General features: G+C 45.8%; 2 protein-coding genes across 2 annotated transcripts in view; one reads left to right on the top strand and one right to left on the bottom strand.

The window, feature by feature from the left end:
* Positions 1–22,680, bottom strand: part of GPALPP1 (GPALPP motifs containing 1) — a 50,547-nt gene extending 27,867 nt beyond the window's left edge. Inside the window, exons 1-2 of the mRNA XM_040425431.1 lie at positions 22,408–22,680; positions 15,038–15,161 (exon numbers count right to left, since the gene is read on the bottom strand). Coding sequence (XP_040281365.1) covers positions 15,038–15,161; positions 22,408–22,492 — 209 coding nt within the window. The 5' untranslated portion in view covers positions 22,493–22,680. The remainder of the gene's footprint in view (positions 1–15,037; positions 15,162–22,407) is intronic.
* A 239-nt stretch (positions 22,681–22,919) lies between these two features.
* NUFIP1 (nuclear FMR1 interacting protein 1) overlaps positions 22,920–26,591 on the top strand; it is a 34,537-nt gene continuing 30,865 nt past the window's right edge. Inside the window, exons 1-2 of the mRNA XM_040425430.1 lie at positions 22,920–23,169; positions 25,182–25,249. Of these exons, the coding sequence (XP_040281364.1) occupies positions 22,965–23,169; positions 25,182–25,249 (273 nt within the window). The 5' untranslated portion in view covers positions 22,920–22,964. The remainder of the gene's footprint in view (positions 23,170–25,181; positions 25,250–26,591) is intronic.

Genomic DNA, 26,591 nt, shown 5'->3' with positions numbered 1-26,591 from the left:
AGCGGAGCCTCTAGGTCTAACAATATCCCTGATACTCCTAGAGGTTAATTTGCATATTTTAAAAGGGGACCTGTCACCACAAAATGCAGTGCAATCTGAAAGTCCCATGTTATAGAGCAGGAGAAGCTGAGCAGACTGATGTATAGTTAAGTAGGAAAAGTTTAGTAAAACTTGTAATTTATACCGTTATGTCCAAACTCATGTATACACTGCAAATGCTCCCCATTTTCCTCCCCAGCTCCCTTTTCTCCCAGGTGAGACAGATCTTCTCTAGCTTTTTATGGAAGGGGAAGAAACCCAGAATTGTATATAATAAGCCAACTATGAGAAAGGAACAGGGAGGTATTGGCCTTCCAGGCGCCAATGCCTATTACAAAGCAATCCACTTAAAACGGTGGCTCCAGATCCAAATCCCAAAATATAGAGTATTGGGCAACAAAATAGAACAAAGCTATCTAACTCCAGAACAGAGAGCTGGACTGTGGTGCTTAAAGGCGATCCGCTAGTGTCTGCTCTACCAAACAATGCTATTATAATACCTTTGTGTGCAGCCGTTTGCCTAAAAAACGAACTTTTATTGATATGCTAATGAGCTTCTAGGTGCTATGGGGGCGTCTTTTCAGCACCTAGAGGCTCGGTCTACTCACACAAAATGCCGCCCAGCGCGTCCCTCCAGCCCGCCCATCTCCTCTGGAATGCGATCCTCCCTCTGAGCCAGCGGACGAATTCTCGCGCCTGCGCATCTTTATTTGGGGCAGTGAATGTCTGACCGCTCCCTGCACAGACATCTCTACTGTGCCTGCGCCGATGACCGAGATGTCTGTGCAGGCAGCGGTCAGACATTCACTGCGCCTGCGCCGAATACAGACGTGCACGGCGCAGGCGCGAGAATTCGTCCGCTGGCTCAGATGGAGGATGGCATTTGGCCTGCTGAGTAATCCACCTATGAGCATGCCAATGGACTTAGCCCCCTTCCTGATCAGACAGGGAACAACAGACATCGCCCTAATATGGAGCAGCCTGGGTGGCTGCACAATAGAAGAGTTCACCTCAATTGACATACAAACAGAACTCCTAACCTCTCAGAGCAGTAACTGAAATACATTCAATTAGCAACTCGCTACATAAACTAATACAGGCTAATAAAGAGAAGACAATGTTTGAAAAACTAATGGTCAAGGATAAAACCCCAGAACAAAGTGATACCCCAATATATTAGCATGTGGGCAGAGGAGCTGGGAAGGAAATTCACAGAGACGGATATATTACGCATACACGCACACTCACATGGGTTCTCAAGGTGTGCCTGTCACGGATGTAGTAGGGGAGAACACCAAAAGACAATCAAGAAGGAAGGGGAAAGACACTAGGCCTCACCGCTAGGGAAGGAAAATGTTCACCACCTATAAAACCCTGCTCCTGGCCCTAACTCCTATCCGTATGGGCACCTCTCGATGGTAGAGATACCCATACACGGGAACCTAGAAAACCCTGGTGACCCTCAGATGCCCTAAAGATAACGACAGGGCAGAGACCACCTGTTCCAACGGAGGAACAATGGTGGGACAAAGTTGATCAGTTATATTGCTTAGAGGAATTAGCAAGTTGGGAAGATAGGAACCACGAAAGATTCCAAAAAATATGGGGACCCTGGAGGGCTTATATGCATCACACATAATACATGATACTAAAGAATATCAGTATGTCCAGATGTGGGGCATATAGAAGAAGAGATTGGTTGAGAGAGAAGAATATACTGGGGCATGCTAACCCAGATCCTAATGGTAGTAACTGAATGGGGAAATGATGTGCTTAAATGGTCAAGATTAAGGTCAATATGAGTAAGTAGCCATCAACAAGTATTGTTCGAGATGAGTGGAGGGAAGACTCTTCCCCCCCCCCCACCTTTCCTTCCTATGGTTCTTTATCAATAAAATGTTCTATTTGTCTACCTGAAGACGCCTAAGGTATCATAAGCCACCAACATGCTGTTATGAACAGATATGTAATGCATAGTAGTAAGAAGAAGTTATTGTAACGCCAATATGTGGCTATATGTTTGAGAATATGTATATGAATCATATCTGTAATGTTTTGAACTAATAAAAAGAAATTTGAAAGAAAAATAGAGGGTATCCTCAAAATGTCCTTATAGAAGCATTCAAACAGGCAGAAACGTGCGAAAGAGGGAGTCTATTAGTGCCGAAAGCCAGAAGTGGAACAGAGTTGATGAGGATCATCTCTACGTTTGATGTTGAAAATAGGAGAATAAGGGATATCTTAAAGAAATATTGGTCAATACTCCTTATGGATCCTGATTTATCAGAAGTTCTCACACCCCGTCCTAGTGTCACCTATAGGAGGGGTAGGAGGTTGAGGGATCGGTTGATACATAGTCAGTACTTTCACCCACAACTTCCAGGTACATGGCTAGACCGCAAACCCCTTGGCGTCTTTAAATGCGGCACGTAAGTTAATAAAAAAATACTAAGATTAACATCTCCTCCGTGAATAAAATAAAGTACCCCTTCAGGGACTTTATTAATTGAAAGAGCAGGGGAGTTGTGTACCTCTGCCAATGTACCTGTCCCCTGGATTACGTGGGGAAAACATCTATGATTTACGTGGAGGGGACCCAAGTGCACTTGAACTGATTCCACAGTCCCCCAGAAAAGGTGACTGGGACAGATGGATTCTTAAAAAAGAATCGGAATGGATATACAGATTTCGTTCCCAGTCACCCAGGGGTCTAAATGAGAGGCTGACTTTTTAATGTTTCATTTAGCCTCAATATAATTTTTCCCTCCTCATTTCAATGATGCCCATTCCTCCTGTGTGCTGACTAAACCTCTTATCAACACGAAAAGTGTCTTGTAATATAATTAGGTCTATTTTATTTTTCCGTTTAGTAAGTATCTATGAGCATCGAATAAGGGTGCATAAAGTACAGGGGCGATATCTGGTTTATATGGTACAGTCAAGAAGAGCACTAAAAATTATATATATATATATATATATATATATATATATACATACATACATATATATATACACACACACACACACACACACACATATATACAGTCAGGTCCATAAATATTGGGACATCGACACAATTCTAACATTTCTGGCTCTATACACCGCCACAATGGATTTGAAATGAAACGAACAAGATGTGCTTTAACTGCAGACTGTCAGCTTTAAATTATTTATTTTTTAACTCGTTTTATTGGAGTATAATGGTGCAGATAACAAAGTACATGCCATATGTTACGTGACACTAAAATCAGAAAACTAAAATCAAAAATTAAACATAACAAAAGACATGGTACATAGTAGTATACCCCTGTGCGCAGCAGGGTTTCTATCATGTATAAAGCATTTTCCTTACAGCGGTAAGCATGGCATTTCAGGGATTCAAGCTTAGAGAACGCAGAACAGCAGGAACATACATAACTCCTATTAGACTCGGGGCCTGTGTGGGGTAACTCGAGTGGATAACGTGTTTGTGGATGCACACCACTCCCCCCACACATTCTGAAATTTCTGTGGGCATCCTCTAGGTTTGTATACCACTTTCTCCAGCGGTATTAGCTGATTTACTATCAGTTCCAATGGTTTAGAGTGGGCAACCTTTCGGCCATCCATCTAAGCGCTATCGACTTCCTAGCAAGGAATAAGGTCTCTTCCAGGAATATCCTATGGTGGTGGGACCACTGCTCTTCATCCACTATTCCTAATACACACATTTTGGGGCAGAGAGGGACAGTTCCAGGCACTAAATCTGACAGGAGTGATGTTACATCCCTCCAGAATTTTTGTATATATCTACACTCCCAGATCAAATGCCAGAAGTTGGCATCGTTTTGATGGCATCTGAGACAGCTGTTGCTCTCCATTTTACCCATTTTAAATAACCTGGTAGGAGTAAGGTAACTCCTGTGGAGAATATGCAACTGTACCAGCTTGTTGTTAACTGAGGGATAAACTCTTGTAGGAGCTGCTAGGGCCTAGGCCCATTCTGTCTCAGAGAGCGAAGGAATGCATTCCCTCCATTTGTCTTCTGCACGTAGTGGGGATGTGTCCATTTTTGCATTTATGAGGTGTGTATAGACAGCCGATATGAGACCCCTGGGGCCCTGTGTGGACAACACTCCGATCAATGGATATTTGGATATCTGTCTGGTACCCCTTCCAAACTGTGCAGAAAGGGCATGTCTAATTTGGAGATACCTAAAGAACATGTGTCTTGGGATCGCAAATTTGTCCTGGAGTTGAGAAAAGGACCTCAAAGATCCCCCCTCATAGAAGTCCCCCAGGGTCAGGACCCCATGGTCCCTCCACAGCGCCGATCCATCATGTCGCTCCAGGTGCTGAAACATAGGGTTCTCCCACAAAAGTATTGCATCCGGCAGGTCCCTATAGGCTTTGAGTTTAGCTGCTTCCCAGACCTGATGGGCTAATTTATATAATTGGAGGGTCGTGCCAGGGAACAAACCGATATCTTCCAGCACCGGCCACAACGAGTGGATCTGTAAAAAATCCAGATATCCAGGTTGAGAGGTAGCGTAACTGCCCTGCTAAGAAGTATAAGAAAAGGTCCGGGTGCGCCGCCTTCCCCTGTAGTTTAGGTCTTTGTAGAGTCTGGAGCACCAGTTTCCTTCTAGCTTTCCCCCATATAAAGGCCGATATCATGGAGTGGAGGCGATCAAAGAACCTTCGCGGGACCGTCGTGCTAGCGTGCTCTAGTATGTACAATGCTTTAGGTAGGAGAACCATTTTTATGAGGTTCAGAGGTCCCATAATTGAGATGGGAAGGGATTTCCATATTGCAAATTTCCCAGCAAATGTTGATATGAGGGTCTCAGTGTTCAATGCCAAGGAAGGATCTCTGGTTATTATTATACCCAGATATTTAAACCGGTCTACAACTGGGAGGTTACAGTATGTCGTGGGCCAATCCGCTGGTTTAAGGGGCATCAGAGCTGACTTGGACCAGTTTATATGTAGTCCGGAAAAACGGCCAAAGCTTTCTATTAGCTCAATTGCTCTGGGCAGCCTGATCCACCCTATCCATAAAAAGTATCAGGTCATCGGCATACAAGCCGACCCTGTCCTCCCTACCGCCTAAGGATACTCCCCTATAGACCTCGTCCCGCCGCAGTCTAAGGGCTAAGTGCTCTATTGCCAGTGCAAATAGGAGGGGCGACAGGGGACATCCCTGTCTGGTTCCCCTGCCGAGGTTAAACTGACCTGAATGAGAACCATTCACTAGGATGTTCGCCCTAGGTTGCCTATAAAGCATCTGTACCCATTGGGCGAATACTGTGCCAAAGCCATTTAATACTTCCAATAAATATGGCCACTCCACCGAGTCGAAGGCCTTGGCCGTATCTAAGGAGGACAAGACCCACGGCTTGTCCAGGGCTCCACCTGCCTGCGTAATCACCTGCGCTCTCCTAATGTTAGTGGAAGTAGACCTCCCCGGTATAAATCCGGACTGATTCGGGTGTACAACAGACACTATGACTTTATTCAATCTATTGGGAATTATTTTCGTGAGCACTTTATAGTCAAGGTTCAACAGGGAGATGGGTCTGTACGACACACACTCCAAGGGATCCTGATCTGGTTTTAGTATCACTACTATGGTGGCATCACAGAAAGAGTCTGGCAATCTCTGTTGTATTTTTGCCGATTGTAGCATTTTTTCTATTCTAGAGGCCAGGATGTCAATGTATCTGGTGTACACCTCGATCGGAATACCGTCAGGGCCGGGTGCCTTTCCAGCCGTGAGTCCTCTCATAGCTACCTGTATTTCCTCTAATGTGAAGTCACTCTCTAACATTGCCCTATCTTCATCGCTTAGGCAGGCTCAGGCTCTTGGGTAGAATAGTGTACCACTGAACTATACAGTTCCTGGTAGAATTCCTAGAATCTAGATAGGATGCCCGGCAATGTCTCTATTATCCCTTCATCCGTCCCTCTAATATGTATAATCGGGGGCGCCGAGGCGTTGTTTCGGGCAATATGGGCAAGTAACTTGCCTGCCTGTCCTCCCATCTCAAAGGATTGCTGCTTGAGGAAGAATAGTTTGCGATCACTCTTCTCCTGTAAGTAATGCATATACTGCCTACCCCTAAGGAGCCATTCCAACCTGTTGGGTTCAGTGGGATCCCTAGTGAAGTTACTCTCAGCTTCTCTACATGAGTTTTGGAGTTCCTCTTCTCTACGGTGGGCCTCTCTTTTGATAAATGCTATGGATGATTTAATGCATGCCCTCAGGTAGGCTTTTAACGTTTCCCATAGTAACAGCTCGTCTGTTGTGTCACCCTGGATCTCATAAAACATACGTATTTGATCCGGGATCCGATCATTGGGCTCCATGAGGGTAAGCCAGAAGGGATATATACACATTTTGTTTCCTCTCGCTCCCTCCCCCAGCATTGAAAACTTCGCTAGCAATGGTGCGTGGTCAGAGGGTCCCTGTGGACAGTACTCAATACTCTCCAGCTCGGTAAGGGTCAGTGCGTTTCCCATTAGGTAATCTATTCTGGATAGGGCTCCCCTAGAGGGGGTAAAGCAAGAGTACTGTACCATCAGGGGATGTCTTTCCCTCCATAAATCCAACCAACCCATCTCGGTGGCCACCTTCAAAAGCACTGAGGTTGAAGAGACCCCCACTCCATCTCCCGCTGAGCTCCGAAAACTAATTCAGGGTTCATCAACATATTGAAGTCCCCCATACAAAGTAATCTGACATTCGGGTACTGCGCTACAAAGCCCACCACAGCCTGCAACACTGATACACTGGCTGGAGGGGGTTATATACATTAACGATTACACATGGGATACAGTTAATATGTGCAAACACAAATACATAACGTCCGTCGGGATCAACTACAAGTCTCTGGAGTTTCCCCCCTCAGACCTCTATGTACAAGAACTGTCACTCCTCTAGAGTATGAATTCCCATATGTGCTGGCGCTCCACTGCACCCAGGGCTTCTTAATTCTGTTGCCCGTTTCGGATGTTAAGTGGGTCTCCTGCAGGTCTAAGATATGTGGAGCGGAACCAATCTCAAGATACATAGATCAAATTCAAAATAACAAATTATAACTCCATCACCAGTTGTAATTCAAATAATCAATTTTATTGATACTCAGAGTTATAACCATTTCTGGCCTCACAGACATTAAGAACATTTAAAAATCCTAAATCAGACTGCGGGTTTATGACAATTAATGATACATTCATATAAAGTGCAACAGTATATATGGGAAAATATAATCAGTGCATACAAGTAATGTTCTCCTATCCACATTGTGTGGTCACAGAATCAGACTTCCGATCCTGGATCCACCGGACATTAACATATATACTGCCATAGTAAGGTAACATATATCTAGCAGATAATCTAGCATACTGACCCAAAAATCCACCACAACCCGTCAGACTGTGCCCCGACGCGCGTTTCGCCGTCAGCTTTTTCAAGGGGTAATGATATTGCGTACCTAGCCAGGTATATATGGCCACAAGAGTGGGCGGAGTTTAATACATTCAACCAATAAGTGATGTTCAGACAAGTGATGGGACGGGCGATGTAAGTCCTCACCTGCATAAATTTAAATTCCCGGTTTCATTTAATGTGGCGCGCAAACCTCCGCGCACCGCTGGTGCCTGCATCCGCGGTCGCAGCGATGACGTAGGACGGCCGCGCTCCTTGGAGCACAGAGCGTCCCACGTCAGAGCCCCGACAGCGCCAGCACGCCCGCGGCTGCGCAGAAGGATGCGCGCACTACGGACACCATTTTGAGTAAGGAAATAGACTTCATCCGACCCTACAATGTGTCTGATCATCACCCTCACATATCGTACTTCGCAATCATTCAGGATTTGAACTCATCACACAGGAATGTATGTAAAATACAGAATTGTACTATGACAGTGATATCGCAATTCTAAAACCATCTCCCCCCTCCCAAAATCCAGAGGACCATAACAATGGTGGACATAAGTATACTGCATCTATAAGCTGTTCGCTGAACTCCCAGATGAAATATACCATGCTTAATACATGACATCAAATATAGCAGTGTTCTCTTATATTAATACAATAAATCTAAAATCATTGTAATATATAGGATTACAATGAAATTTACTACATCAATTCATTTTAAAGTGACAGTGCATCCATACATTTTTAACAAATTCTTCACATAATAATCAATTGTGATATTATATGATCCTACTTCTTTATATCTATCCCAATATATTTAAAGTGGCCGTGCATGTGTTGTTATAACATTCTGACCGAATCCACCACAGGGTGACCCATTATATTAAATGTATACCCCTACATCACTATAATCCATATGATGCAACCTTGCATGACATGGATTGTATATGTGTGTGCTCCATACTGACACTATCATTCCAGTCCATAATATAGAATAATTTATGTCCGAAATCACAATCTACAAAAATACAAATCAGAAGAAAGGAGAAAATTATCCATCGATAAATATATTCGCGAATGTAGGGGATTCATGGGGTCCGGGGGTGTGCGCCCCGGATAAAGCGGAACGCCCAACCCCAAAGCCCAGCCCCCACATCCACCACCATGTGAAAACATAAATAGATTATACCCAATTATAAGATGTTATCATATTGAATCTTATACCTCTGGGTTTTGGGAGGGGGGAGATGGTTTTAGAATTGCGATATCACTGTCATAGTACAATTCTGTATTTTACATACATTCCTGTGTGATGAGTTCAAATCCTGAATGATTGCGAAGTACGATATGTGAGGGTGATGATCAGACACATTGTAGGGTCGGATGAAGTCTATTCCCTTACTCAAAATGGTGTCCGTAGTGCGCGCATCCTTCTGCGCAGCCGCGGGCTCTGACGTGGGACGCTCTGTGCTCCAAGGAGCGCGGCCGTCCTACGTCATCGCTGCGACCGCGGATGCAGGCACCAGCGGTGTGCGGAGGTTTGCGTGCCACATTAAACGAAACCAGGAATTTAAACTTATGCAGGTGAGGACTTACATCGCCCGTCCCATCACTTGTCTGAACATCACTTATTGGTTGAATGTATTAAACTCCGCCCACTCTTGTGGCCATAAATACCTGGCTAGGTACGCAATAACATTACCCCTTGAAAAAGCTGACTGCGAAACGCGAGTCGGGGCACAGTCTGACGGGTTGTGGCAGATTTTTGGGTCAGTATGCTAGATTATCTGCTAGATATATGTTACCTTACTATGGCAGTATGTATGTTAATGTCCGGTGGATCCAGGATCGGAAGTCTAAATCTGTGACCACACAATGTGGATAGGAGAACATTACTTGTATGCACTGATTATATTTTCCCATATATACTGTTGTACTTGCACTTTATATGAATGTATCATTAATTGTCATAAACCCGCAGTCTGATTAGGATTTTTAAATTTTCTTAATGTCTGTGAGGCCAGAAATGGTTATAACTCTGTGAGTATCAATAAAATTGATTATTATTTGAATTACAACTGGTGATGGAGTTATAATTTGTTATTTTGAATTTGATCTATGTATCTTAAGATTGGTTCCGCTAAGGCTGGGTTCAGACCGGAGCGTATTTGATATGCGCGTTTAACGCACGTTTTTGTCGCGCGTTTTTATGCGCTTTTTTTTTGCAATAGTAAACGCGCGTTTGACGCGCGTTTGTGTGATTGACTGCAGTGTCCTATGGCCACAAACGCGCGTCAAAACGCCCCAAAGAAGCTCAAGAACTTGTTTGAGCGTAGGGCGTTTTTCAGCGCGTTCAAACGCGCTGTAAAACGCTCAAGTGTGAACCAGGGCCATAGGGAAGCATTGGTTTTCATGTGTCGAGCGTTTTACAGCGCGTTTGAACGCGCTGTAAAACGCTCAAGTGTGAACCCAGCCTAAAGGTGATACTGGATCGCTTACGCAGTGAGTATAGGGAAACAAGTGTTGGTTTTTCATTTTTAAGATATGTGGAGCATACCGACGCACATGCGAAAACACAGCGATCCTTTTTCTTGGTCCGCCCAGTCCCCGCACATTCCATGACATAACTGTTAGTCCCGCCATTTTAACTCAGGCACAATAAATTGTATACGTATTTCTCCATTGAATAATATCTCGACTCCCCCATCCCTGCCCACCACTCCATTGAATCTCCACGTCCGTTTCCAGGAGATGTTAAAGTACCACCATGATGAACATACAAACTAGAAAATAACTAACGTTAGGAACATTACATACACATACTGGGCAGACTCGAGGTCTGCTGCAAACATAGCCGTATACTCGGGGACCTGCACGGTGTATTTAGGTGTTATCCCAGTGCAGGTGTCGCCTGGTGAGTCCCGATGTCTCTTACTATTAAACAGCCATAAACCAACTATAAGAGGGGATGCAGCATAAGAACATTGCAAGAAAACTAAACAAAAGCCCCCCCCTTAACTGTTCCGCATGTCACGAATAAGTGGCCCTAGGCCCCATACGATACCAAGAGTTCTCGTCTGGAAGCGGAGTCCATCTATAAACAGAAAGGCGTCCTCCTTCATTTCGGTCTGGAGCAGGTAAGTGAGGGTAAGTCCAGGTGTCCGGACAAAACAATAGAGACGATTCAGCGTCCCGGTCTGCTCACTATCCACTCATCAGCCTCTCGCGGGTCAATGAAGAATATGGATTTCCCGCCGTCCATCACCCGAAGTCGAGCAGGATATGCTATTGAGTACTGGATGTTTAGCTCCCGGAGCCTCCTCTTGACAGCAACAAAGGTGGATCTCTTCTTCTGTAATTCCGCTGAAAAGTCGGGGAAGAGTGATATCCTCAAATTGTTATAGGATATGTCCGGTACGGATCTGGCCAGGTTTAGTAACAAATCCCTATCTTTCCAGTTTAAAAGTCTGGCAAGAAGGGGTCTGGGAGGGGCACCTGGCGGTGGAGGTCTTGCCGGCACTCTGTGCGCCCTTTCCACGGCATATGTAGCCGAAAACGGGGCCTCTGGGAACGTGGTCTTGAACCATTTTTCCAGGAAGGTCGCTGGATCTGAGCCTTCCGTCCGCTCTGGAAAGCCGAGGATTCGCACATTGTTGCGTCTGGACCTGTTTTCCAGATCGTCACATTTCTGCTGCCACAGTTGCACCTTCTTTTCCAGGTCCGACAATTTGACCTGCAAGGGTCTGGTAATAGCCTCCAATTCGGATAGTCTGTCTTGCCCTCTCTCTCAGCTGCTGCACGTCGTGCCTGAGGAGGCCCACATCCACCTTCACCTCTTCGATTTTGCTGGTGAGGGAGGTCTGACACATGGTGATGGTAGCCATCAGTTGTTCATGGGCCGCTTTAGGGGAGAGTTCGGGCTCTTCCTCGCTGGGGAGGTCTTGCTGCAGGGCCGCGCTGCCGCGAGTTGCCTGGGCGCGCGTGTTGGATGGAGTCGCGGCGCCATGTTGGCTCTCGGCCCTCGCGTATTCTTTGAGCCGATCTGCGGCGGCCTGCGCCTTGCTTGGGCTCATTTTCCTCCTGCGGGTGGATCCCCTCCTCTTCTGTACCTGCCACTCTATTTTTGCGGCTGTCGGTTAATCAGGAATCTAATCGGTATTTACATCCAAATCAGTTGAACGGTGTAGGAATTACAACAGTTTGTATATGTGCCTCCGACTTGTTAGGGGACCAAAAGTAATGGGACAATTTGCTTCTCACCTGTTCCCTGGCCAGGTGTGTGTTATTCCCTCATTATCCCAATTACAATGTGCAGATAAAAGGTCCAGCGTTCATTTCAAGTGTGCTATTTGCATTTGGAATCTGTTGCTGTCCACTCTCAAGATGAGATCCAAAGAGCTGTCACTATCAATAAAGCAAGCCATCAGAAAAAACAAAAACAAACCCATCAGAGGGATAGCAAAAACATTAGGCGTGGCCAAAACAACTGTTTGGGACATTCTTAAAAAGAAGAAACGCACCAGTGAGCTCAGCAACACCAAAAGACCCGGAAGACCACGGAAAAAAAACTGTGGTGGATGACCGAAGAATTCTTTCCCTGGTGAAGAAAACACCCTTCACAACAGTTGACCAGATCAAGAACACTCTCCAGGAGGTAGGTAAACGTGTGTCAAAGTCAACAATCAAGAGAAGACTTCACCAGAGTGAATACAGAGGGTTCACCACAAGATGTAAACCATTGGTGAGACTCAAAAACAGGAAGGCCAGATTAGAGTTTGCCAAACGACATCTAAAAAAGCCTTCACAGTTCTGGAACAACATCCTGTGGACAGATGAGACCAAGATCAACTAGTACCAGAGTGATGGGAAGAGAAGAGTATGGAGAAGGAAAGGAACAGCTCATGATCCTAAGCATACCACCTCATCAGTGAAGCATGGTGGTGGTAGTGTCATGGTGTGGGCATGTATGGCTGCCAATGGAACTGGTTCTCTTGTATTTATTGATGATGTGACTGCTGACAAAAGCAGCAGGATGAATTCTGAAGTGTTTCGGGCAATATTATCTGCTCATATTCAGCCAAATGCTTCAGAACTCATTGGACGGCGCTTCACAGTGCAGATGGACAATGACCCAAAGCATACTGCAAAAGCAACCAGAGTTTTTTAAGGGAAAGAAGTGGAATGTTATGCAATGGCCAAGTCAATCACCTGACCTGAATCCGATTGAGCATGCATTTCACTTGCTGAAGACAAAACTGAAGGGAAAATGCCCCAAGAACAAGCAGGAACTGAAGACAGTTGCAGTAGAGGCCTGGCAGAGCATCACCAGGGATGAAACCCAGCGTCTGGTGATGTCTATGCGTTCCAGACTTCAGGCTGTAATTGACTGCAAAGGATTTGCAGCCAAGTATTAAAAAGTGAAAGTTTGATTTATGATTATTATTCTGTCCCATTACTTTTGGTCCCTTAACAAGTGGGAGGCACATATGCAAACTGTTGTAATTCCTGCACCGTTCACCTGATTTGGAGGTAAATACCCTCACATTAAAGCTGACAGTCTGCAGTTAAAGCACATCTTGTTCGTTTCATTTCAAATCCATTGTGGTGGTGTATAGAGTCAGAAATGTTAGAATTGAGTCGATGTCCCAATATTTATGGACCTGACTATATATTATGTTAAATTACTTTTTATATCTTACCTTGACATCCTTACTGTGACATCTGGCCCTAAATGGCATACCCTCGATGGTTAATTAATTACTTTTTGACATTGAGCTCCACTTTATATCTTCACACTTGGTTGGAAGCCAGAATCTCAATGACTCCCGTTGTGGAACGCATGCAAGTCTAATCTGGTTTCAGGTAAATTGGAAGTTGCGTACGTTGTGGAACGCATGAGATCACGAAACCGAAAGTTGCGGGTCCTCCAGTCCAGCGTGGATATGTACTGCGTTCCACTACCTCACATCTGATGGAGGTGTGGAGCGCACGCTGGATGGACATATGGGAGGAGCGCTCTTCAGCTATCGGCACCAATGGTGAGCTTTATATGAAATGAAACCCACATTCTATTAGTAACCAATGAGATTTACTTACGTGAGGTGCCTATCTATTTAAACCAGAAGTCTCCTCTTGAGTCTTGCTTACATCGCCATTTTTGGAGTCCCCACAGCCACTGTCTGACCGGTACACGAGAGTAGGGGTGGTTAGTTCATAGCAAGCAGGGGTGCCTGCTCTTCATATTTATTGGGGGTCTCCATATCTGTTTTGGTATATTTAATCATGTGTGTTGTGGTCCCCTGATGAACCTCCTGCACATTGTAAGGGAAACAGTCAGGACTTGGGAATGTTTGCCATTATCCCCAGTGAGGGTTTTTGATTAGGGCACAATAGGTATAGGTACGGGGACAGGGCTTCTACCCTCAAGTTGCATCTCTGGGTTGGGGTTATTAAAGGTAGAGTCTTAGGGACGGTTTTCCACCCTTCAAACCAGCCCTAGTCCCCCTTTTAATCGAACACATGCTTTATACCTAACTTGTGCTCGATTTATTATTTGTTTATCTGTGTCAGATGTTTTAGCACTTCTTTTGTTATCAGGTAGCCCCTGGGTGGGGCCTTTTAATAATTATGTATCATTAAAAGTTATGTTTTAGGTATTGCCCACATAAGAACATGGTTCTAACACAGATGCCTTCAGCTGCCAAGGGCACATACGACAGGTCAGCCAGTTTCATAGGTACAAATCTGCTGACAGAAGTGCTTTAAGGGCTCTTTCACACTTGCGTTCTTGTCTTCCGGCATAGAGTTCCGTCGTCGGGGCTCTATGCCGGAAGAATCCTGATCAGGATTATCCTAATGCATTCTGAATGGAGAGAAATCCGTTCAGGATGCATCAGGATGTCTTCAATTCCGGAACGGAACGTTTTTTGGCCGGAGAAAATACCGCAGCATGCTGCGCTTTTTGCTCCGGCCAAAAATCTGGAACACTTGCCGCAAGGCCGGATCCGGAATTAATGCCCATTGAAAGGCATTGATCCGGATCCGGCCTTAAGCTAAACGTCGCTTCGGCGCATTGCCGGACCCGACATTTAGCTTTTTCAGAGTGGTTACCATGGCTGCCGGGACGCTAAAGTCCTGGCAGCCATGGTAAAGTGTAGCGGGGAGCGGGGGAGCAGCATACCTACCGTCCGTGCGGCTCCCCGGGCGCTTCAGAGTGACGTCAGGGCGCCCCAAGTGCATGGATCAGGTGATCGCATGGATCACGTCATCCATGCGCATGGGGCGCTCTGACGTCATTCTGGAGCGCCCCGGGAGCCGCACGGACGGTAAGTATACCGCTCCCCCGCTCCCCGCTCCTACTATGGCAACCAGGACTTTAATAGCGTCCTGGGTGCCATAGTAACACTGAACGCATTTGGAAGACGGTTCCGTCTTCAAATGCTTTCAGTACACTTGCGTTTTTCCGGATCCGGAGAGTAATTCCGGCAAGTGGAGTACACGCCGGATCCGGACAACGCAAGTGTGAAAGAGCCCTAAGTTTCAATAGAACAAACCTGACAAATCTCTTGCTAAACTCACCTCTGTGGTGGCTCATTTTTCTCCGTAGGGTGGCAGTGGCCGTCTGGCGTCTCCTGATCACTGTCCTCGGATGAATCTGAACTCTGATGCCTTCTGTATCCAGGAGGTAACACTGGACCTGCAACTACACACAACAATCCAAGTGAACAGACGATAGTAGCCTCATCATTCAGTTTTATCAACACTCTCATTTGGTGTCCATATTGCAGATCACAATACAATCCTACACTGCTCAAAAAAATAAAGGGAACACTTAAACAACACAATGTAACTCCAAGTCAATCACACTTCTGTGAAATCAAACTGTCCACTTAGGAAGCAACACTGTGAGTGACAATCAATTTCACATGCTGTTGTGAAAATGGGATAGACAACAGGTGGAAATTATAGGCAATTAGCAAGACACCCCCAATAAAAGAGTGGTTCTGCAGGTGGTGACCACAGACCACTTCTCAGTTCCTATGCTTCCTGGCTGATGTTTTGGTCACTTTTGAATGCTGGCGGTGCTTTCACTCTAGTGGTAGCATGAGACGGAGTCTACAACCCACACAAGTGGCTCAGGTAGTGCAGCTTATCCAGGATGGCACATCAATGCGAGCTGTGGCAAGAAGGTTTGCTATGTCTGTCAGCGTAGTGTCCAGAGCATGGAGGCGCTACCAGGAGACAGGCCAGTACATCAGGAGACGTGGAGGAGGCCGTAGGAGGGCAACAACCCAGCAGCAAGACCACTACCTCTGCCTTTCTGCAAGGAGGAACAGGAGGAGCACTGCCAGAGTCCTGCAAAATGACCTCCAGCAGGCCACAAATGTGCATGTGTCTGCTCAAACTGTCAGAAACAGACTCCATGAGGGTGATATGAGGGCCCGACGTCCACGGGTGGGGGTTGTGCTAACAGCCCAACACCGTGCAGGACGTTTGGCATTTGCCAGAGAACACCAAGATTGGCAAATTCGCCACTGGCGCCCTGTGCTCTTCACAGATGAAAGCAGGTTCACACTGAGCACATGTGACAGACGTGACAGAGTCTGGAGACTCCGTGGAGAACGTTCTGCTGCCTGCAACATCCTCCAGCATGACCAGTTTGGCATTGGGTCAGTAATGGTGTGGGGTGGCATTTCTTTGGAGGGCCGCACAGCCCTCCATGTGCTCGCCAGAGGTAGCCTGACTGCCATTAGGTACCGAGATGAGATCCTCAGACCCCTTGTGAGACCATATGCTGGTGCGGTTGGCCCTGGGTTCCTCCCAATGCAAGACAATGCTAGACCTCATGTGGCTGGAGTGTGTCAGCAGTTCCTGCAAGACGAAGGCATTGATGCTATGGACTGGCCCGCCCGTTCCCCAGACCTGAATCCAATTGAGCACATCTGGGACATCATGTCTCGCTCTATCCACCAACGTCACGTTGCACCACAGACTGTCCAGGAGTTGGCAGATGCTTTAGTCCAGGTCTGGGAGGAGATCCCTCAGGAGACCGTCCGCCACCTCATCAGGAGCATGCACAGGCATTGTAGGGAGGTCATACAGGCACGTGGAGGCCACACACACTACTGAGCCTCATTTTGACTTGTTTTAAGGACATTACATCAAAGTTGGATCAGCCTGTAGTGTGTTTTTCCACTTTAATTTTGAGTGTGACTCCAAATCCAGACCTCCATGGGTTAAAAAATTTGATTTCCATTTTTTTTTTATTTTTGTGTGATTTTGTTGTCAGCACATTCAACTATGTAAAGAACAAAGTATTTCAGAAGAATATTTAATTAATTCAGATCTAGGATGTGTTATTTTTGTGTTCCCTTTATTTTTTTGAGCAGTGTATATTCATTTACACTCAGTTCAATAGACCAGAGGCAAGTCCTGGTTCTACGTCCTGGTGTCTTTTCCCACATATTTTTGACAAGGGAACTTGTCACCATGAAAATGCAAAATAATCTGCAGGCAGCATGTTATAGAACAGGAGGAGCTGAGCAGATACATATATAGTGTTAAGGATAAGGATTCAGTAAAACTTGTAATTTATTCATTTAAATCTCTGCTCATTCTGGGCTCTGAAGTCCAGGAGACGGTCCTATCAGTGACTGACAGCTCTCTGTATACAGTCATAGAGGGAAGGCTGTCGATCACCGTCTCCTTCACTTCAAAGCTCAGAATGAGCAGGAATTTTAATGAATGAAAAACAAGTTATACTGAATAGTTTGCCATACTATTATATATCAATCTGCTCAGCTCCTCCTGCTCTATAACATGCTGCCTGCCTTTTCATGGTGACAGGTCCTCTTTAAGTTACATTAAAAAAAGTTGAGAAAAAAAAAAAAAATAATAATAATAATATATAAGGAAATCCTCATCATTCTGAATTTAAATAAAAACGCCCCGGGCCCCAAAAATGTCAGAAAGAAAAACGATTTCTGAAAGAATTCTCATATTTTACTATTACAGTTTTAAAAAGCCAAAAGCACAGCAGCTTATGCCATATGTGAATCAGGCCTGGAAGGGTACTTTAGACCAGCTTCACACTAGTGATAAATTCTTTCGGCAGGCTGTTCTGGCGGACATGAACTCCAGCATAGCCGGATACTACCTGACTCCACGGAGTCGATTGACTAGAATGGGACTCAGTGAGGATGCGGCCTGTTTCCTGGCATTAGTGCTGGGATTTTTGCACTAATGCTGGAAACTGTCCGGATCCCTGCTGTGTCTTATTATAGTCAATGGTGGTGGTGCTCCGGCCTTTTCCGGCTATGCTGGATACTATGTCTTAGGACAGGCTGTTCCTCTGCCGGAAGAATTTACCACTAGAGTGAAACTAGCCTTAGGCAGGCCACTGACAGAGGATCTGGCTCCATCATTCCCTCCTAACCATAAGACAGCAAGAGTTTGAATGGACCTGTGGTTAAGCATGCGCCCTGGTGCTCCAGTCAAAATCGATGGCACTAATAGAAACAGCCGAGCGGTCAAACAACCCCCCTTCCCCCCCAATCTAACATTTGTGTAGGAAATATTTTGGGGCTCTCCGGGATACAGATATTAATGACCTAAGTTACTACTTTTAGATAGGTAGGGGTCCGGCACGCCCACAGATCAACTATTTTGGGCAGCCGCCAGTGCCGGACACTGTACAGTGCAGATAGCTGGAAGCAGCCGGCTCCATCACTGCATAGTGGCTGTTCTGCAGTACGTCGGCTCCGGAAACGACACAGTGGAAGGTGCCTTCTGCTTAGTTCACTGTATAATTCCTGGTGCCGTGGCCGCTGATCGGTGGGGTTCAAGACCCCCACCATGTCTTCAATACATGTAGCCCAGATAAAGCCTTTAAAGATATGTAATCTTAAAATATTTTTTATATAAATGATATTTGTAATATATTTACTAATAAATAAATAAAGATAAAAAACTGAAGCAGAACCAAAAAATAAAAAAACGCTCTCCGGCTTTTCTACAAATACCTCCCCCTTGGTCAAGCGGCTGGCACTCCATGGATCTTTATTAGCTGCCAGCCTGTGCACTACCTAAGGATGAATATGCAATTACAGGAGACGGCCTGTGGGTAAACTCCATTCTGTGCTTGGCATACGAGCGCGGCAGCTTATGCGTACCACTGGGACACTTCACATTCTGGCATAGCTAATGCACATTTCTTACTTTCTTAATATGTGATGCATCTGGCACATTGCCTAGGAACATCTGCTGTAATTGTCAGAGGATGCCCTAGCCCCTGGCAATCAGAAAGTATCCATTTACATGAGAGGAATGATATAACACACTGGAAGAAACATTTACAGACGGCAGCCTCAATAAAATGCATGAAGCATCTTAAAGGGGTATTACCCTCTAAACAATAAACACTGTGGACTCATATGGTGCATAACGTCCAAATAATGCACATACCCGTTGGAATGCTGGTTCAAAAGTGCCTCGTTGTGTCTGAATAATGCTTTTTATACCAGCTTTGTTTAGTGCCCATTTCCAGGGGTTACGCCCACCGCTGCGATCTAAAAGCAGTGGCCACGCTTGCGCAGTGCGCTCTCCTAATGCTTTTATTCTGGTGGCTGGGATCTTGGGAGAATGCATACGCGCACATGCGTGGTAAGTGTAACTCCCTACCCTGCCACCTCTCTGCATCCCCATTCACTTTTATGTAACAGCTACAGCACATGCGCAGTAGCCCTGGAACTGCTGGGCAAAGCCTTGATTATTGGCAGCAATGGCATATATAGCACGCTTGGGTAAGATGGAACTTATTGAGAGGCAGGATGGAGGCAGGGATTGAACTTGGAAGCGAGAAGAGGTTTAAATGGTCAGTGTTGAACTGGAGGATAGTAGCAGCCACCCTCCATTGATGGTTGTTACGATCCGGGAGAGGTCCCACACTGCCGAAGCTGCTAATGAAAACTACTATTATCAGCATTTGCAGTGCTGCCCGCTATGCCAATCACACAGGAGATTCCCACCCACAGCAGTAGCAGGGAGTTGCTGTGCTGGAGTGTTAGAGCAAGATGACACAACCCCTTTAAGGCGTACCTAACATTTCAACAAATTTTGCATTGTCCAATAGTACAGTGTGGGTACATGAGAAATAACACTATTTCTGGCCATTATATAACTTGCATCTGGCAGTTTAGTGAATGTCTAGTTTGCAGCTCTCTCAGACATGTTTGGTGGAGACTAGCTGCCATCCACTGCACACACAAAGTAGAGGAGAATCTCCTTCTTAACTGTCTCTTGCTCACTCAGAAGCAGCCCTGGTTTATGGAGGACATTACAAAGAAGTACTGACCTGTATATGTGGAAATAAAGTGCTTGGGCGTAGATAGAAACGTCCTATTTAACTATGCAGTCTTTGTGCCCGTTTCCTTGGCTCCTGCTCACTCCTTCCCCTTCCCTCCCCATAGACCTGTATTGACATGTATAGTATGATCCTTCTGTGGAGCTGATCAATCCTGGACAGGTTTAAAGGAATCTGTCAGCTCATACCTTAGTATTAAATGAAGAGCACTGTCTGATTCCTTCTGTTCCGTTGATTCAAATATTTCTGCCCCTTCCAGATTTGTGGCGTCGTTGCAGAGAAATCATGTCTACTCTACAAATGACCTGGCAATGCCCATTTTTTTTTTTTATTGTTTATTTTGACTTTTTTTTTTAGGCCCCCAAGTGGATCCCAACATGCAATCATTAGATTTGTAGAAAGTAATAGTTTTTTAGCCATTACCATATACAAAGATCAGTATGTTACAATTCAGTGCTGCCACCTGCTGGCCTGAGTTGTAATATACAAGCAATAAGCCTAGCAAATGCTCATTACCCCCCGCTGATGCTGCCACCCTGCTTGATTTTTTAAAATATACCTCCTACTCCCCGCCGGATTTCTGCCTCTCGGTATGCTAATACTGAGCATCGCAACAGGGAGGAGGAGACGCCAGGGTTTCTCAATGGGCGTCTCCTTCTGCCTGGCTGTAGCGCTGTCCAATCGAAGTGCAGAGCGCCACAGCCAGGGAGAAAAAAACTGAGCGGGAGAAATCCGGCGGGGCACAGCGGGGCGTAGGAGGCATATTTTTAAAAAATCAAGCAGGGTGGTAGCATCAGCAGGGGGTACCCCGCAAGTACAGGTATATATCTCCCTTAATAAAATCGCATGAAAGGTCCTCTTTAAAACTTCTCAGCAATGTGGGAACATATGAACATGGGACTAGGGGGTCATGCACACAACTGTTGGCTGTTTTGCGGTCTGAAAAGTGCGGATCTGCAAAACACGGATACCGGCCATGTGCGTTTCGCATTTTGCGGAATGGAACGGCTGGTCCCTAATAGAACAGTCCTATCCTTGTCCATAATGTGGACAAGAATAGAACATGTTCTATTTTTTTGTGGAGCTGTGGAATGGACATACGGAAGCGGACAGCACATCTTTTGCAGCCCCATTGAAATGAATGGGTCCGCATCCGACCCACATAAAAATGCAGATGTGTGCATGAGCCCTAACACAGAAGCCTCCAGCTGCCAAGCGCGCATACAACAGGTCAGCCAGATTCATAGGTACAAATCTGCTGACAGATGCCCTTTACAGGAAGCATTTTACCCCCGGAATCCCTAAACGCCTCAACTCTGACTGCAAACAGGTCATTCACATATGGGGTGAGCAGACGTTAATCTTCTTTAAAATGAGGGATCTGCTCAGGATTCAAACAACGTTTCCAGAAATTACAGGTGACAGTTTCCCTTTATACTCTCCGACAACCCCTGTAATGTTTCCACATTGCAGTGCCCACAGCAGACAAAGTAGAACCACCTTTCATAATGCACAGCAGTACCCAGATGGTAGGCAGAGCTTCTCAGGGTTTCAAATCCAAGGACCACAAACTACTTTCCTACCAAGACTCCAAGGAACTGGATACTGTAAGCGATTCTTCAGAACATGGTAGCAGCAGCAAGACATTAAGGCCTGGCACTTACAGCAGGGGTGGCAAACTGCTCAGGGCCTGGCACTTACAGCAGGGGTGGCAAACTGCTCAGGGCCTGGCACTTACAGCAGGGGTGGCAAACTGCTCAGGGCCTGGCACTTACAGCAGGGGTGGCAAACTGCTCAGGGCCTGGCACTTACAGCAGGGGTGGCAAACTGCTCAGGGCCTGGCACTTACAGCAGGGGTGGCAAACTGCTCAGGGCCTGGCACTTACAGCAGGGGTGGCAAACTGCTCAGGGCCTGGCACTTACAGCAGGGGTGGCAAACTGCTCAGGGCCTGGCACTTACAGCAGGGGTGGCAAACTGCTCAGGGCCTGGCACTTACAGCAGGGGTGGCAAACTGCTCAAGGCCTGGCACTTACAGCAGGGGTGGCAAACTGCTCAGGGCCTGGCACTTACAGCAGGGATGGCAAACTGCTCAAGGCCTGGCACTTACAGCAGGGGTGGCAAACTGCTCAGGGCCTGGCACTTACAGCAGGGGTGGCAAACTGCTCAGGGCCTGGCACTTACAGCGGGGGTGGCAAACTGCTGAAGACCTGTGTTTGCTTATTGCCATGTTGTACACTCATGTGACTGCTGCAGCCAATCAGTAGACGAAGTGGGGATGCTAGCATGTAGAGCACAAGACCATGGAGTCTAGTGATTGGCTGCAGCGGTCATGTGGTTGTTTGGCTCATCAACATTACTGGAAAACATACGTATAAGACCAGTAACTACCACCAAAGCGTTGGTGCTGCAGCAATGGCTGCTTCAGAAAGACAAGCCAATCCCTCAAACGTAGCTACATCTTCCAGTGCCAGCCTGGACTGAGAGCAGCAGGGAATGCCACCTGGCAGAAGTGACCTGTGCTCGGCCTGGATCCTGTGACATGGGGCTTGGAATGACATATTGAACATCTTATTGGGGGTTCTATACCTTCTTCTTCTTCTTTATCATCATCTTGCTGGTCACCGCCGAGGAATCCTGGAGGCAGAGCTGGACCGATCAAATCCCGGGACATCTTGAACAGAGAAGGGGGCTCGTCAGCAGGACGTCATCACATCGCGCCACACACTTCCGTCCTGAGTGATGTTGCAGCTAGCTCCATAACATGTACTGGGGGGATTATTCCTCCAGGGGCTCACTTCTCCGACTTTCGAATACCACGTCCTACCCTTTCGCACATAAAAACGCAGATATATTCCGCAGACAAAGACGTAGTCGCGCGAGAAATGACGTGTGCGTTCCAAAGACGACCACGTGACGCACGCTGCGTTCATACGACGCCATATTTGATTTGGGCGACCCTACTTTCCTCTGCACATATGTACTATATGTTCTATATGCCCCGTCTAAGTAGCCATACACGTGTGTTGTGTGAAGAGGCAGGTGTTATGTACAGGGCAATACAATCCTGAGCCGCTGCCATGGAGAGGAAGTCTTCTCGGGTCATGACGCTATATGTCACCCGGAAGTGAGCTCCACATGTTATCATGGAGCAGCACGAAGCCTATCCGCCTCCTATGCTGCGGCCTCCGGTGTTTAATACTCCCCTAGATCCTGGTCAAACGGGACCCTGGTACCCCAACACCGGGCTGTGGTCACCACCAGCAGCGCCACCCGGACCTTGGCATGGAGGGTGGAATCAGTGGGGGGCCCAGCTTGGATACCAGCAGGGCCCTCACAGGCAGCATTACGGTGGGTGATGGCAGTGCAGCATGGCACATGTATAGTGCCCTATGGCACATCGTACACACATGGCGGCTTCTGGTGCATGCATGTTATGTGCAGCTTGTGAGTGCCCTTAGAAGGGGGGCAGTTGTTATATTAATGTGCCAGCTTGGGCAGAACCGTGCCTTACCCATAGGGGTACAGATACAGACTTCAAACCTGTATACAAAACCATGTGAGAGACGAGAACCCTGTGCAAGTCACTAGTGTTGAGCGAACTTGTGTTTTAAGTTCGGCGTCTAAAGTTCGGGTTATCGAAGTATCCCGTTATGGATTCTGCTACCACGGACCATAACGGAATTTAGAATCCATAACGGGATACTTCGATAACCCGAACTTTAGACGCCGAACTTAAAACACAAGTTCGCTCAACACTACTAGTCTAAGGCTCCGTTCACACAGCCGCATAGTCCTAGATCAGGTTTGTACAGATCTGCTTTACGCTTCTTTCAAACTAATGCTATTGATTTCCGTTAGAGGACAATAAAAATAACGGAAGTGTTGGATTCAGCGCATAACTGACCTGAACCAAACATTAACTATAATAGCTTCCATTTGGAGGTCTGTAAAGGTCCTGCAAGGAAGACTTTTATCTCATTTTATTTTATTTTTTTTAGATGCTCTGCGACCGAAGCCCTGACCACTCCAGTACAGATGTCACCAAGCCCTTACTGGGCTCATACCAGCCTTCTGTGTGTTACATGACAGAGTTGTGCCTTATGGTGGATTACACAGCCTTGTGAGCAGCTGATTTTTGGGAAGGAAGCGTTCCCTCCTGACAACCAGCTGCTTGTTCAGTGGAGGCACCATATGGCAACACACCAAGTGCCTCCAGGATTGTTCAGCTTTCTGGTGTAGAAAAGTCATACATTTTGTCGCAAATGCCATTTTGCGACAAAATGGACAACTTTCGGTCTTTTTCTGACTTGCTCAACAAGGGGTCGGGGTTTAGCTGGACAGGGGGTAGGATCTACAGATGCACCATTTTGCGTCACAATTGTGGTATAAAACGGTCTCTGAGTAAGGCCCCATTCACACGTCCGCAATTTCGTTCTGCATTTTGCAGAACGGAATTGCGGACCCATTAGCTTCTATGGGGCCTCACAATGGGCGGCCCGGCTCCGGAAATGCGGAGCCGCACTCACGAGTCCGCATTTCTGTTCCCGAAAAAAAATAGAACATGTCCTATTCTTGTCCGCAATTGCGGACAAGAATAGGCATGTTCTATTAGTGCCGGCGATGTGCGGAACGCACATTGCTGTGTCCATGTTTTGCGGATCCGCAAAACACGTTACGGATGTGTGAATGGACCCTAAGCCATCCGTTAGATGATAGCGAGATACACAAAAGTGTCTATCTCTGCACTACATGTATCCTCCCTGTGAAAAATCTGGTACAGATCTAGACAGTCGGTCTGGGCTTCCGTCATCTACAGGATTAGTACATCTGGGCCATTGTTGTCTGACCCTGTAGTATACATAGTCCAGTGATGGAAGACATAAAAGAATCAATCATCCCTCTAAATGTTGAACGATTTTTATATACATTTCTTAAATGTTGGCAAAAGCCCACTTTTCTGACCAACCCCAGGAGTGGACACCTTCAGAGTATGCGGCTCTGTTCATTTAGACAGGTACCCACCTTCAGGTCTGCTGGTATCCGTAAATTTGGACTATTGTGCTTGTGGGACTGCTGTCCCAACTCGGCACAATGGCGTATGTATGTTGCGTGTCAAACACTTGCTGTTCCGCTGATGACATAACTGTAGTATCTGAGACTTTTATGGATTAGAATAGCAGTCCGATGTCCACCACAAGTAACGAGAAATGTCACGTCGCTGGTAGCACTTCGATTGCGGGTTCCATTTGTAATGAGAATGGAGACCAGAGACTGGCGCCTACGAGGAATGTATTGCTGCCATTAAGCTGCTAATATAATTTAACGCCATTTCTTACCTCAGACGTGTTGTGGTATTGCAGGGGGGCCTCAGCACCATGGGCAGCATGCGCAGGAAGGAGCCAGTTGTCATGGCAACAGTGAATACAAGGTATAGTAGATCATGTAATCCTGTATAAGCTGTCCATACTTGGATTCCTGCATGTGCCTACATTAAGATCACAACACCTCATTATTACATTGTTCATACTTACATCTTTTATTCTTGTGGCAGATTAACCCTTTCTACCCCGGCCCAGTTTTCACCTTCCTGCCCAGTCTATTTTTTGCAAATCTGACATCTGTCACTTTATGTGGTAATAGTTTTGGAACACTTTTACTTATCCACGCCATTCTGAGACTGTTTTCTCGTTACACATTGTACTTCACGACAGTGCTAAATTTGAGTCAATATATTTTTCCTTCATTTATAAAAAAAAAAATCCCAAATTTACCAATAATTTGGAAAAATTCACAATTTTCAAAATTTTTATTTTTCAACTTTTAAGACAGATAGTAATGCCTCATAAAATAGTTATCAGTCATCATTCCCCATATGTCTGCTTTATGTTGGCATCATTTTGTAAATGCCATTTTTTTTTTTTTAGGACGTTAGAAGGCTTAGAAGTTAAGAAGCCATTTTTCAAATTTTCAACACCATTTTTTTTAAAGCACCAATTCAGTCATAAAGTAATTTTGAGGGGTTTAAATAAAGGAAACCATCCATAAATGACCCCATTTTAGAAACTACACCCCTCAAATTATTCAAAACTGTTGCAAACTTTGTTAACTCTTTAGGTGTGTTCCAGAAGAATTGGAGGCAAAATTTCATTTTTTATGCAGATTTTTTTATGTTATTAAATTTTTTCCTGCAACACAGCAAGGGTCAACGGCAAACTAAAGCTCAATATGCATTACTCTGATTCTGCAGTTTACAGAAATACCCCATATGTTGTGGTAAACTGCTCTATGGGCACATGGCAGTGGTCAGAAGGAAAGGAGCGCCGTATGGATTTTGGAGGCAGATTTTGCTAGAATAGTTTTTGGGCACCATTTTGTATTTGAAGAGACCCCCTACAGTGGAAACTCTCAAAAAGTAACATCATTTTGGAAACTACACCCTTCAAAGAATATATTAAGGGGGGTACTGAGCACTTTGACCCCCCCCCCTAAGCGTTTTGCGGAATTTGAAAACACTTGGCTGTGAAAATGAAAAGTTTAATTTTTTCCAATAAAATATTGCTTTAGCCCCAAATTTTTCTTTTTCACAAGGGATAACAGGAGTAAAAGCACCCCATAATTTGTTACCCATTTTCTCTTGAATACGGCAACACCCCATATGTGGTGGTAAACTGCTGTGGGGGCACATGACAGGACTCAGAATGGAAGGAGCGCCATATGGCTTTTGAAGCGCTGATTTTGATGGATTGGTTTATGGGCGCCATTGGTTTTTA

This window comes from Bufo bufo, chromosome 3 (genome assembly GCF_905171765.1).
Source record: "Bufo bufo chromosome 3, aBufBuf1.1, whole genome shotgun sequence".
Taxonomy (NCBI): Eukaryota; Metazoa; Chordata; class Amphibia; order Anura; family Bufonidae; genus Bufo; species Bufo bufo.
This window is presented reverse-complemented; position numbering and strand designations above follow the sequence as displayed.